A 14,485-nucleotide genomic window follows, 5' to 3' on the forward strand; every position below is an offset into this window, starting at 1 on the left:
TCATCTTGCGTCATTATGTTAGCAATTACTGAATTATAGAAAGAGGGACGAGCCGAAACGCTAGCACGCCTAGACATATCGCGTTTCGGGTTATATACACTAGCGTAAAATTCATACAGTTCAGCTAAATATTTTTTACATGTTCCGACATAATAAGCTACATCGGAAGACGGGCGATCTAACGCTTGATAATAAAATCCTATTACTTTGGTTAGGACCTCGGTTTTAAAACGTGGGTCCAAAATGGTTGCGATTCCATAAATGTAAGGAAAATCGGTAAAATATGATTTCCATTTTTCCATCATTTCAGCAAGAATCGGCCTTAATTGTGGGTTAGTATCTTCTTGTGTATGTTTAAGCAGGTGATAAAAAATAGTAATACATTCACTTATTACTAAGTGAACGTTCGGTTCATAAACATAAGAAAAAATCTTAGTCGCGTGGTCATACGCTTCTAATATGTTATGTACACATATTGCTAATTCCCAAGTTTCATCAGCTATGAAACTATCTGTACACTCACTATATAGTTGTGTTATTACTGGGCGATAAGCAATCGCCTTTCTTAATAAATCGTTCGTTGACCCCCAACGTGTAGGAGTATCTAATGACCAATACACTTTTTTAAGTTGGTATTGGTCACATAATTGTTTATATCTTCTTTTAATCTTTCCGATCCTAAGCCATTTTACTATATCCCTAATTGGTTCTAATAATTCACTTAATTGTTTTATACCTACTTGACAAGATAAGTTAACTATGTGCGCACAACAACGTATGTGTAATAAGCTACCCCCAAGGATTAAACTAAAGGCGGGTTCGTTAAATAAAAGTTCTATACATTTTATGTTTGCGGTTGCATTATCTGTTGAACAACAAAATATTTTATCTAATAAGTTCCATTCCCTACATATCTCTATTAATCTATATTTTATGTTTTCGCCGGTGTGTCTTTCTGGCATAGTCTCAAAAGCAATTATTCTTTTTTGAATAATCCAATTTCGATCTATCCAGTGTGCTGTTACACACATATAAGATTCTAAATGTGGGGGAGCAGACCATATGTCAGTTGTTATGCTAACCCTACCATTAAACGATTTAAACATTTCAACTAGGTCATAGCGCATTGATTCGTATAATTTAATTGTTCGTCTTTTAAGAGTGTTCCTAGGGATTGCTCTAAATTGTGGTTGCAATTGTTGTCTAGTGAGACGCTCATATGCCCTACTTTCACCGTGGTTAAAAGGCAATTCATCGCAAATTACATACCTAGAAAATTCATCAATCATGTCATTACGATTATATCTAAAAGGCATACCTGTGTTGGGAATGTCCCATTGTGTCTGTCGGCTTCCACTTGTGGTCCCGCTGCCGCTTGATGCATGAGTTTCTTTTGTGATTCCATGCTTCTTTGCCAAATGTTTGTTAAAAGATCCCGTTCCACCACCTAACACGTATTCACAAAACACAATAAATAAATGTTTATAAAATATGAATATATAATGTATGAATGTATTATGTATGTATAAAAAACTTAAAAAGTATTTACCTCTGGCGAAATTGTATGAAACTAAGGGCTTTACTCCTTGACTTTCACAAATTTGACAAGTGCATAGGAACATATCTGGATTCTCGGTTGGTTCTTTTGTGAAATACGACCACACATGTGAAACAGCTCTACCACTAGAAGGTGGCATTGCCGGAAAAGGTTGTCTTACTGGTTCATCTTCATCTAAATAAATAATTTAAAATTATAAAACTATAATTAAATAAATAAATAATTTAAAGTTTAATTAATTTGAAGAATAAAATTATAAAACTAACCGATAGTTTGGAAATTGACTCGTTTACCACGAGCTTGTCTTTGTTGTTGTTGTTCTCCTTGTTCTTCATCTGATCTTGTTGATGACTGTCGAGATATATGTACCCCAATTGGGGTCGTTGGTTCTTCTTCTTGTTCTTCTTCTTCTTCAATTTGTATATCTTTTTCCACTTCTTCTGCATATTGATGTAACTCCGGGTCGTACCCTTCCGGATAATTAGGTTCATAATTATAATTACTAATGGAGGGTGTTGTTGATACCGACGGAGTAGAAGTGGCCTTTCTTTTGGAGGAACTGGAACCTCCTAATGATTTTGCCACTTTAGTAACTTTTTTTGTGGCTTTTTTCAAAAATAAAGACATGATTGATAGTATAGAAGTAAAAATAGAAATATAGAATTAAGAAATAAATAAATGATTAATTATGTAACTAACTAAATTAAGAAATAATTAGAAGACTAATTATGTAATTAAGAGAATAATTGCGTAATTAAAGAATTAAGTAGAGAGAGTAGGAGAAGAGATGAGTTGTGAATGAAAATGATTGAAAGTGATGAGTATTTATAGGATGGATTCCAACGGCTCTCTAACGGCTCTCTAACGGCTAGTTTGGCTCAACGGTTCCATGGAACCGGTGGGCCGGTTCAACCGGACCGGTCCCGGTTCCGGTTCCGGTTCCGGTTCCATGGAACCGTTGAGCCGGTTCAACCGGACCGGTCCCGGTTCCGGTTCCAGAACCGGTTCCATGGAACCGTTGGACCGGTTCTCCCGGACCGGTTCCGGTTCCAACCCGCGGGTTTTTTGGCCCGATTCACGACGGTTTTTTCCGGCGGTTTCACGGTTCCGGCGACTTTTTTCCGGCGGTTTCACGGTTTCGCGGTTCGGGGCGGTTCGGAACCTGTCGCAAACGGTTCCGGTTCCGGTTCCGGTTCCAAGCGGTTCGGGACCGGTTCGGTTCCGGGTAACCCGCCCCGTGGCCATGCCTAGATATAACAATTGCATGCATAACTAACTATGTGTATCATAATTAAAAATAAAATTTAATAAATTTAAAGTGAGGCTAGGACTAAAAAGAGAAAATTTAGACTAGTTATTACTCTATTTTTTTCTGTCCCTTTTATTTTATATCACTTTTTAATTTTTTTAAGTTATCATATTGATTTTGCAATCATTTGATCTCCTTTCTTTCTTTAAATTTCATCAACAAGTTTATATTCTTAACATTTAAAACCACTCATTTATATTTTTCATTTAATTCTTAGAAAAATTCCACATGTTAGCATCGAACTTTTATGAGATGTCAATGGTAGCATTTTTATAGGACTTTTCCACATGGTAGCATCAAGTTTATGCCTTATCTCTAATTGCTGTAGCATTTAACAAAAAATGTTAGATAAGACATAAATTAGTTGTTATAATTTAGAAAAATCTTACAAAAGTACTATCATTGGCGTTTCATGAAAATTCGATTCTATTATGTAAAATTTTCCTAATTTTTATCACATTCTTCAACCCAATTTTTTTTCATTAAATTTCACTAACCATTTAGTAAAGATTTTAAGATGTCTTTTATATGGTCAAAATGTACACCATTAAAATTCATTTAATAATTTTTTAATAAGGAGTATTGTAATTTAGAAATTGATTGGACTATATTTAATAAATTATTGAGTGATAGAAAAGACAATCAATTTACACGAGGGAAGTCCAGTAGAGCCGATATTTTTAAAGAACCTCAAATTTAAGAGATAACTCAACCACTAACATGTTGAAGATGAACCTCATGTGAAAGCTTGTGGAGGAGAAAATAAAGTAATAAAGGAGGAACCTGAGTTAGCACTTGAATTGAAAGTAGAGGAAGAACCCAAACCAATTTTTGAGGGTCAAGTTGATATGGGGTATGAAGTTCTCAACGATGACGTAGTTATGTTGGAAGTGGAAGCTGCACTAGTGATTAATAACCCTATGGGGGCTTGGGGCTTGGGGCTTGGGGCTGGACCTCGAAATTTGGAAAGCGATGTTGAAATGTGGGAGGGGGAAACCGTTAACACTTAGTATTAAATATAATTCAAATAAGAATAATTTGCAAAAAAACACCTTATAAAATTAGTTTTTTTTTAAAAAAACACCTTTTAAAATTTTTTTTGTAAACAAACACCTTTTAAGAGACTTTTTATTAAAAAAACACCTTAAATCAGTTTTCGGTGACTTTTGTCAACTTTCAGACGTTGACTATGCCATTTATCAACTTTCAGGTGTTGACTTTTGAGCTCAAATGGCATAGTCAACGTCTGACAGTTGACAAAAGTCACCAGAAAATGATTTAAGGTGTTTTTTTAATAAAAAGTCTCTTAAAATGTGTTTTTTACAAAAAAAAAAATTTAAAGGTGTTTTTTTACAAAAACTGGTTTTATAAGGTGTTTTTTTGCAAATTTTCCTTCAAATAAAAACAAAACAAATCGATTTGTATTTTTCTTTGTGTGGATGGCAATAAAATTCCTTACTTTGTAGATCACCAAATGGACACTATGAAAATATTGTTGCTACAATCAAAGAAGTCGCTCGAAAACTTGATATGAGAAGAAGGCGTTCATGCATTTTCTTGTTGTGATATTTCTCCCACAAGTGCTTGGGGTGATAAAATGAAATTCACAATGAGATACAATCAACACAACAAAATCCTAACACAAGGAAATTGCAATAGTAAATTCAAGTGTTGTGGTGAATTAAGAACTTTGATGATATTGAGAGTTTTCAATATTATTAGGATGAGGGGTTTTGGGAAAAAATGGCTGCTTCAAAACTTATAAACTCATGTATGATAATTTTGAGTTTTCCAAAGAGCTTAAAGTAGATTGGCAGTGTTAATTAGTCTTTGTATAGCAAAATGATATATTGTGTTATTTAATTGAAAACACTGTGAGCTAATGAGCTTTTTTTATTAACTTTGTTGCGGAGATGTTTCTTTCAAGACAATATATATAATATGATACATATAATTGAAGTTGAGTTAATTAAAATGCATCATTTGATGCACGACGTTGCTCAAGAAATAGCGTAGTTAATTATTTTTTAGATATCGCAGGGATATGTTGTATCAAAATGGAGGATTAAGTATAGAAGATGTGGTTAATGATTCTTTTAATAAATTTTTGTGTTATTAGATTTTTCGTTTAAGATGTAGTGTATAGGATCTATAATGATTTTAAGTTCATTAAAATGCATTATTTGATACATGATGTTACTCAAGAAGTCACCTTAATTGTCCCATTTTTATTTTTGGTATGAGTTTTTGACTTTTATGCCCTTAGTAGCTTTATCATATTTTCAATTATACCCTCCATTACCCATACTACTTTTCCTCCCTTACATTAAAAACTCATAATACCACTCTCTTTCCTACCCTTAGACTTTTAACTTTCCTTAAAATCCGTGAAAAGTCAAATGAGACTCCTAAGGTGAATAGTAGGGAGTATTACAATTAATTTGGGAAATAAAGTTGTCTTGTAAACTTTGTTGGGGTACAAATAAAAGAACGTCTTGGTAATTTTGTTTGTTTGTTTGAGAGAGCTGTCACAAAATTTTAGTTGAGTTGTAAAAAATTGAGTATTTGGATTGTGGTGTCCTAAGTTGACTGGTATGCTATCAAGCAAGCATAAATTGTATGATGTTTAGGTATACCATTGTTTTTGGTTGATGATGATAACGCTATCTTGAGGAGGTAAGATGCGAACCATCCGAGACTTGAAAATTTGAGATCGTCAGGGAACCATCATAACCTGCAAAATGATTACATAGATTGAAAAAGGATGACTATTCGTAATATGACGGGGGTGGACATACATCATACAAGCATATATCTGTAATCGATCTGTTGCTGCTATGATTTGGCTTCAGCTTTGGTTCATAATTAAGTTTTTCAACAAAGAGGTAATATACTTCACTTTTGAAGAATGTATGCTTACCTTAGCTTCCATATTCATTCCCTTACTGATTTGTTTTTTATTTTTCATTATTCAAGTGTTCCACCACGCATTGTCTAATCAGGTAATCACCACCCGTTTATATCTTATTAATTGTCAAAACACCAAGAGCTACAGATTAGCTCCGCATGAGACAGAGTACGACAATGCAACTGAGGCTTTTCTTCCATCAAGGTTTTGGTGCATAGAAAACTTTGCTACTGTAGTGCACTACTAGAAGGCTTTATTAAGACTGTTATTGCAGCATACGATTCTGCGGCCAACAAGCCAAGCTTCCAAAATATACTACATTGACTAGGCTGTTATCAGATGTGCTATTTTCTGCTGGCTCTAAGACTGCAATGTTTTCTTGATCAGTTCCACTTCTTTCTGTAAGAAATAGTGATCAATAACCAAATGTGTACTACTTGTGTTTGTTTGGACATACTTGTACGTAGATTGCTAGAAGGTTTTTCAAAATACTTGTAAAACAGAGGCCAATGCACATCAAGCGGGGTCATTTGGAGACCTTAAAAGAGCCTTTTGACCCCGCTGATGCTCGAATATGGGCAGGTCCACATTATTCGTTCTTACGTGCTTTATCTTTGGTCTTTTGATGTTGGCTCCCACTCAAAATGTGTAAACTTGCTTCATTTGTATTATTTGTTACTGTTTATGAATCAAATTTGGAATCAAATACAATTGTATTTTAAAGTAGTTATTGTGCAATTATGAAATTCAAGTTATTGGTACTTTTATTAGCTATCGATGTCGTGCTGGTGCTGGTGCTGGTGTTGAATACAGAAACAGCACCTATATGAAGTGTTGGGCACGAAAAACCTCGATATGACTTTCTAGATCACCCATGGTTCTATTTAGTTTTGAAGGATTCATCATTTCACGATTGCGTTTTTATGTTCACATTATAATTCTGTAAGAAGCTGTTTTTTTGTTCATGTTTATTGGCGCCTAGCATCAATCTCATGAACCAACTTTGTTCAGTGATGTTCTGTTCAAAATACTCCTCCCGTATTTTTAATTTGTAGCAAATTTGTAAGGATAAAGTAGTAGAATTAGTATTCAAATTTTACAACATCTTCAATATTGTTGCTAAAGTCAATTTGACAGGATGAAATCTCTGGCTGCTTGCTGTGGATAGCAAATCATTTCCGGTTTCGTTTACTTGTAACAGCTAGTAAGCATTTTTTTCGTTGTTCATTCCTTTCTTTGCATCGCTTTCAAATTAATGCTTCAAGATCTTGAATCCCTACTTGGTATCGGCAGCAATTGCTCAAAATTTCACGAAATGTGGCTTGAGGATTGAGGTATCCACCAGCAAGATTCTGATTCTGGTGCAAGACATTTACCCTTAGTTTGGGGCTTTAGGCCGCATGTGGGTGGGGAAAAAGTATAAAATTTGCAAAGAGTATGTAAATACTTAGAATTTTTTTTCATAAAAGCTAGTTTTTTTTCAAAATTTGAATGCCTTATAATTATGTTTTAATAGATAATAAAGCATAACCAACTTCAACTTCCCTAAGCATTACTTTGAGAAAACAATAAACAACTTCGACGATTCGATATTTACCTACCCTTTTAACCGAATCCGACTTAAAATAAATTTAAATTATGTAAAAATCAATGTGGATATAAATACACAAGATCCAATTTTAAATTGATCCGATGACTCAAATGAACACCACTACCTATAATGCTCTAAATATGCAAACATAAGAATTATGTTGATGCAGGATGGATGAAGGATAGGAAGAAGGGTACTTAAGCTAGAAGCATTTAACTGGAGTTAAAATCGAATATAATGGTGAATGTATTAACTTTGTAGCTATAATGGAAAAGTTGAAGCCACATTCGAAGCTGAGGAGATTTCTTTTGTCAAGCTTACTATAGACATTTTTCATCAATCTCACTTTCTAAGGATCTTTCTTGAATTGAGAGACTTTTTTGCCTGCATTTTTTTTTATGGGTATGAGTTGCCATTTTCCTTCCTTCTCCGGACCCTATTTATAGTTCCTATTGGACTGACTTAATGTACACTGATTGTCTTCGAGTAATTACTTATAGTTTGAAAGTGAAAATTTTTTATAAGTCTTAGAGTGCACATTTATAATCTTAAAGTGATTGCTTAGAAGTGATCTATTAAAGAAATGAGTTTATAATAATATAATATGGGCTCCTTTCATTATGAGACGATTTCATACAAGATTTGCTGTTTTATTATCGGATTATAAGGGTATTTGAGGGAAGAGGCGGACTATACGAAAATCGAACATGTGACCTTACTTAGGGAACTGTGGTATTTATTCTAACTGATTCATAATAATCTTGACCTCTTATTGTTTTTGTTTAGATTATTACTTCAGCCAATCCAACTTAATGCTCAAGATCCGCCACTGCTAGTAAGCATAGATCAATTAGCTTGACTGAGTGCAAAACTCGATTGACTGATTGATGATTGAATTTAATGAATATTAGTGCTTTGGCCATGTTGGATTGAAAAAAAAACTATACAAGTAGCAGTCCATAACTTATATAACAGAGACACAATGAGTATCAGGTGTCAGATGGGCTAAAAACTCATCTCTGCTTATAAACGAATTGATTTATGACAACCATTTGTTTTGTTATATAATTATATGTTACAATTCAGTATTAATAGGAATTTAAATCAAATGACCAAAACGAGACATGTTTATTGTTTAGTACCTAAAAACAAGGAAGTGAGCACATACGAACCTGAAAGAAGCGAGTCCAATGAGCATGATACGAACCCGAATACATGTTTGTTATTGCGATCGAGGAATAACAAATAATCAATCAATGGCCACCATTAATCCCTGATATTAAGTTTCATAATTGAGATTAGAACTAGTTAATCAAGTTGAAACGAAATTATGTTTTAACTTTCCATAATTACACTCACCATATATCAATGTAGGGGACATGTTGAATTCTGGGAAAGTCCTTCCCGTTGGGTTTTCTGCATTTTTGTTCTAGCTGAGGACAACAATTTATCACAAGTTTCTGGAGGGAGGTGAGCTTCGGCATTGATTCAGGAAACGATTCGAGGGAAAAACAGATCATTAAGGTTAGGCATTTAAGCGATGATAAGCAGCTTATCCATTCCGGCAAGGCTTGTACATTAAAACAACAGTTAAGTTCAAGCCGTTGGAGGGAAGTCAAGTACTGCATCCCCCTTGGCAAACTCGTCATAGACTGTATGTGGCAAAACTTAAGGGAACGAAGGTTGCGATGAAGGGATTTCCAAGGCATGATGTTGTCATCGTCATTGGTATCATCTTCGATTTTGTCTCCAGAGTAATTAAACAAGTTGGAAATTTCCAGCGATTCTAAATTAGTGAGGTGTTCTAATCCGATCCTAGAAAGTCTCCTTACACCCACACAATCATAGATTGTAAGGCTTCGTAGCGAGGAGGAATAGATTCGGAACACCTCCTTAACTTGTAAAGAATTTTCGACAAATTTGAGTCTTATGCTAAGGGTGGTAAGATATCGTGAGCATATTGATTTTAGGCCACAAAGGCTGGTATCTATATCAACCACTCTTAAATTAATGTTGTCATCCTCCATACCCCTTATATTCTCTATTATTTGCAACTCTTTATGATTTCCACGCAACTCTAAATCTTCTAGTCTTGGACAAGAAGGAAATGACCTCAAACTATCACAACACCTAATTTTTAAGTGAACAAGACAAGGAAATTTCATCTTCTTGAAGAACATATGACGATAATTATCAACATCATCATCGTCATCAAATCTCCACCATCCTTTCAAACAATCAAGATTTTCAAGGACAAGAGATTCGAGGGAGGGAAAAAATGTTAATTTTGCCACCTTTTCGTCGTTGCTAATAAACTTGTTGCTTACATACTCCATATACTCTAAATTTTTCAGCTTTTCGAGTAGCAATGATTTCAATTGAGGCAGTTTACTTAATACAGGCATCTGTACTAAGTTTGTACAATATCTGAGCTCAATTGAGATGAGATTTTTGAAAGACGCTGCCCAGTCATGTCCTACTTTTCCCCACCTAAAAATAGTCTTACCCTTGTAGCACGACAAAACAAATCTTCTAAGCTTCGGATGTGGCTCCAACTTTTCAATTACAGATTCGGGATTAATACATTCGCCCACAAACTCGATCTCAATTTCCATGACATGCTTCATATTTTTCAAGTACCCGTCTTCCCTATCGTTCATCCCTTCCACTTCAACATAATTCTTATTTATCTGAATATGAATGTCGCCTCCTACATTCGTGAGGTGTTTTAGATCTCGAAGTTCCCCATCACAGTGTTGCTCAACAGAATCTGATCTCTCGACCTTACCCACAACAAAGAACGGTAATACTCTCATATTAGTCAGCTTATCTATCCCTAAAGGCATTCGAATCAAGCTACAACAATTGTTTAAATCCAAGTGCCTAAGGCTTACTAGTTTACTAAAATCTTTGGGAAGCTCCCTCAAATTACAACAGTTATATAAAATTAATGTTTGTAGGTTATGTAGGTTAGTAATTGAATCAGGTAATACCTCTATTTCAATATTGCATGCTAAGTTTAGATACCTTAAATGTAGTAGCTTTCCAATTGAATCAAGCAAATTAGTATCACCAAATTTCGAAGATGATAAATCCAATACCCTCAAGCACATGAAACTATTGACTATTTGTTTGTCAACTATAGTTTTCTCACAAAAAAGTGAACGACTCTTACCCTTAACAAAGGAGTTTTCTAGACACATATCACCAACATATTTCACATGACGAATTTTATCTATAAAGTTCTTAGTAATAGAACTCATCGTACATATTTCTCCCCTCCCTACCTCTTGAGCAACATCGTGCATCAGGTCATGGATTTTAACAGACGTGATATCACCGCATGCATTCTTTTTTACATCTTGAAAAAAACACCTCCTCAACAGAATCAAAAAATACTCGTTAGCAGCGTCTTCTAAGCTTTGACGTTTATCAAATGGCACGATAAAACCTTGTGCCATCCAAAGGCTAATCAACATATCTTTTCTAATCAAAGTATCTTTGGGAAAAAGGGCACAATAGGTGAAACAATTTTTTAAAGATGACCCTAGATTGTGGTAACTAAGCTTTAATATGGACATAATCTTATTATCACCATTACCAATTTCAGGTAATCCATTCTCTTCCAATGACCTCCATTTACATATGTCTTGCCCAAATAGTAAACTCCCTACCACCTTTAAGGCAAGAGGAACACTGTAACATTTTTTAACAATCCTCCTCCCTATCTCAACTATTTCATCATAGTCTACTACTTCGCACCCTTTGCTAATTGCCGTCAACTCAAACAAACGCCATGAACTCTCAGGGTCCAAACCACCTAAGTGAAAGATGTGCTCGTTTGAGACAATTGATGCTGTTCTAAGTGAACGTGTGGTTACCACAATTCTACTTCCTTGACCTAAGGTCAAGAATTTTCGTAAATCAAGCCACTTATCAAGGTTCTCGTTCCATACATCATCAAGAACGAGCAAGTATTTTTCTCCACTCAATTTCTTTCCTAATTGCATTTGCATCACTTCAAAGGTGGCGTCTCTATATTTTTTGCCAGTAGCATTTTCTAAAATATGACGAACAATTGATTTTACATCAAACTCCTCTCCATCTTGATCCGCAACACAAACCCAAAATCTCGAAGGAAACTCACTTTTAATCTTTTCATCGTGATACACAAGTTGAGCAAGAGCAGTTTTTCCCAATCCCCCGACACCAACTATAGTATAAAACATAACATCATTAACATTAGGATCAAGTAACATATCAACAATGACCTTCTTTTCATTTTCCCTCCCAATAATTTCCTTTACATCCACATAAGAACATGTTTCCTCCCTTCTCCTAACTATAGGTTTATAATCAACACTAAGCCCGAATTTCCTATGATCATCGGCAATAGCATCCAACTTCTTCCTAATGTCTTTAACTTGTCGAGACATTTTATATGCTACACCAACTTGGTTGTTAGAAGAGAAGAAACAACGTACCTTACCAAAGAACTTCCCTCGCTTGTTCATGGGTTGAAGTTGCTTAAGCTCCGCAAGCGTAAGGAACTCATCGAACAAATCGTCAGCATCATAAACAGCATCTTTGAGCTTCTTGACATAGGCTTGTTCCTCTTTCGAGAGCTCTCGCTTGGCCTCAGCATCAAGAAGCACTCTCTGGATGGTGGAGACCGTTTCTTTGAGGCTTTCGAGTTGAGATTCGTAACCCCAAATGTCACAAATCTCTTTGATAACAGCAGATCCAATGACTTCAATGAGCTTTTCAGCAATACAAATTCCAAGCTCGGCCATTGGATCTTAGTACAGCACCTGAAATCAGCTTGATTAACACAAAAATTATATAAGCAGGAGGATAATGTGGTGACTTCTGACTAAACCTTAAACTTGAACTACTATATATGATGCCTAACATCAACAATAATTACTTGTTAATTCCCTCAATTTTAATAAACATTCGTATGCTTCCACGAAATGCACTCCTATTAATGACATAAAATGCAATTATGGGTAGTTCGTTGACCCATCAAATTATAATTCATCCCCAATACCAATTATCCAGCTAGTTTGATTTTTTAATTTTATGATATGATATGATATATCTTGAGTTGCATAGCATAAAAATGTAACGGTCACGGTACGAAACGGTGATACGGGTAATGGGAGTAATGCGGTTATTGTAACGCTTAAATATCGGTTGAATCATAAGATATCCCTTAATACAACCCGAAATATGATTTTTTATTTTTTTTTTACATCTTTACAACGCGGGAAATATTAGTTTGTATGTTTTGAAAACACTTACAATGCGGCCGATTCGATGCGATACGGTAGAGATAATAAGATAACAAATGTTTGATCGATTGGGTTGAATCTGTTAGAGTATATAACATATCTTGAGGCTTCAACCATCAACTTAACCTTTTGGTTGAGTTGGTTTCTTAACATGGTATCAAAAGCCAACGTGACAAGAGGTCACAGGTTCAAATCTCAACCACCCCTCATTTAAAGTGAAACATTTAGCGCTAGGTATGAGGAGAGCCTGTGCCGCATCCACACTTCTAGCCCAATGGGCCCTCGTGTGAGGGGATTTGTTATAGTATATAACATATCGTGGGCTTCAATCATTAGCTTAAGCCTTTGGTTGAGTTGATTTCTTAACATAATCGAATTGTCCTAAAATTGATATGATCAGCGATCTTGATTCTTGAACTATTTATTAGTTAGATCTGAATTATAGGTGTGTATTATATTAGTTAGAATAATAATTATAAAAATTTTGTGAGCCTTGCCCATGAATTGGACAGCCTAGGAAGGAGATGATTATAATATGCATGACATCAAAAACAAGATTATCTCATATGTCATGGGTGGCCATGATCTTTTTAAAAAAATCTCTCAAATATGCTTCACAAGTCACTAGTCACGTATTTGCATTATGTAAATTTCATGTTCATTAATAGTTAATCAACTCAAAGATCTGTTAAATTTTGATTCGTCCAAAAGATTTGATCAAGATGCGCCCGATCTAATTTTTTCTTGATATTATACTTTTTAGCCACATTTAATCATTTCAAGTTGGCACATAGTTTTCTATCAATTTATAGACAAGCTTTTTTTTTGGTTTTTTTTTTTTATCTTGAAGTATTAAAAAATAATATGGGTTTATTAGATACTTCTATTTTTGAGGCTCTAGTGTCCTTGCCCATGGATCGGACAGCTTGGGAAAATGAAGAAAAGCGCAATACGCAGTGTAGGAGATTACATTGTAAACGTCTCCCATCGATTTGATGCATGACATTAAAACAAAAAGATTATCCATCATGTCATGGATGGCCATGACCTAATTTGAAACATGTTAGTATAGAGCATTTAAGATCATTTCTAAATTAACAAATGGAGTAGAAAAATCAAGATATACTCTAATAAATGACCATTAACATGTTTGGCATATAAAAGTATACTCTATGACTCGTACCTTCAAGTTTTTCACTGAAAGGGATATTTTTTCTTCAATCACTTTTAGAAGCACACTTAGCAACCTCAAAGAAACTAGAAATCTAAACGTAATCTGATAGAGTATTATTTTCTCATCGGCTTGACGTTAAGTTTTAAATAGATGTAAATATACATAAAATAATACTCCTTATTTTCCTTAATAAAGTTCTCATAAGAAATGTTTATGGAAATTAAGAAAAATAAAATCTTTTAGATAGTGGAGATATTATTTTAGTGAATAATAAATTTAATAGAGGAAAACTAAGTACCATAAAAAATAGAAAATATTTAAAAGAAAGTTAGTAAAAAAAAATAGAGACCACAACTAATAAAAAATAATTTTATAAAATTAATGGGAAATATGTGAGCACCATAAGAAATAGAAAAATGTTGAAATGAAGTTAGTGGAAGATATAGTGAAACCATAAGCATTATTAAGATATTAAAATGAGAATGACCAAGGTTAGTTTTATCCAAAATTTATGACATAAATGAAAACATTCCTTATGGGAATAACAAATGGCGCATCCAAATGGCAAATGAGAACTTCTTTAAGAAACGGAGAGAATAGTAAATAGTCTGAAGGTCTTGTTATGCACCTATCGACAGTTTTAGCACCTTC

General features: G+C 34.4%; 1 protein-coding gene across 3 annotated transcripts; it reads right to left on the minus strand.

Moving 5' to 3' along the window:
* Positions 1 to 1,989: 1,989 nt before the first annotated feature.
* LOC130825529 (putative disease resistance protein RGA4) lies at positions 1,990 to 12,429 on the minus strand. Of its 3 annotated transcripts, XM_057690805.1 has the most exons (4): positions 8,726 to 12,429; positions 8,539 to 8,639; positions 5,504 to 5,601; positions 2,043 to 2,127 (listed from the first exon to the last, which is right to left on the minus strand). In XM_057690805.1, exons 1-2 carry the CDS (start codon positions 12,157 to 12,159, stop codon positions 8,633 to 8,635), a joined length of 3,441 nt encoding a protein of 1,146 aa, XP_057546788.1. In that variant the 5' UTR covers positions 12,160 to 12,429; the 3' UTR covers positions 2,043 to 2,127; positions 5,504 to 5,601; positions 8,539 to 8,632. The 3 variants fall into 3 exon arrangements, with proteins under 3 accessions (XP_057546805.1, XP_057546788.1, XP_057546796.1); XM_057690822.1 differs by lacking the exon at positions 5,504 to 5,601 and having other exon boundaries at positions 1,990 to 2,127; XM_057690813.1 differs by lacking the exons at positions 2,043 to 2,127; positions 5,504 to 5,601 and adding an exon at positions 5,787 to 7,133.
* Between the last annotated feature and the right edge of the window lie 2,056 nt (positions 12,430 to 14,485).

Source organism: Amaranthus tricolor, chromosome 1 (assembly GCF_026212465.1).
Source record: "Amaranthus tricolor cultivar Red isolate AtriRed21 chromosome 1, ASM2621246v1, whole genome shotgun sequence".
Lineage (NCBI taxonomy): Eukaryota > Viridiplantae > Streptophyta > Magnoliopsida > Caryophyllales > Amaranthaceae > Amaranthus > Amaranthus tricolor.

What these genes read in the sequence shown, in the direction of transcription:
- LOC130825529 (XM_057690822.1), bottom strand. Translation starts at nt 12,159, where the DNA reads ATGGCCGAGCTTGGAATTTGTATTGCTGAAAAGCTCATTGAAGTCATT.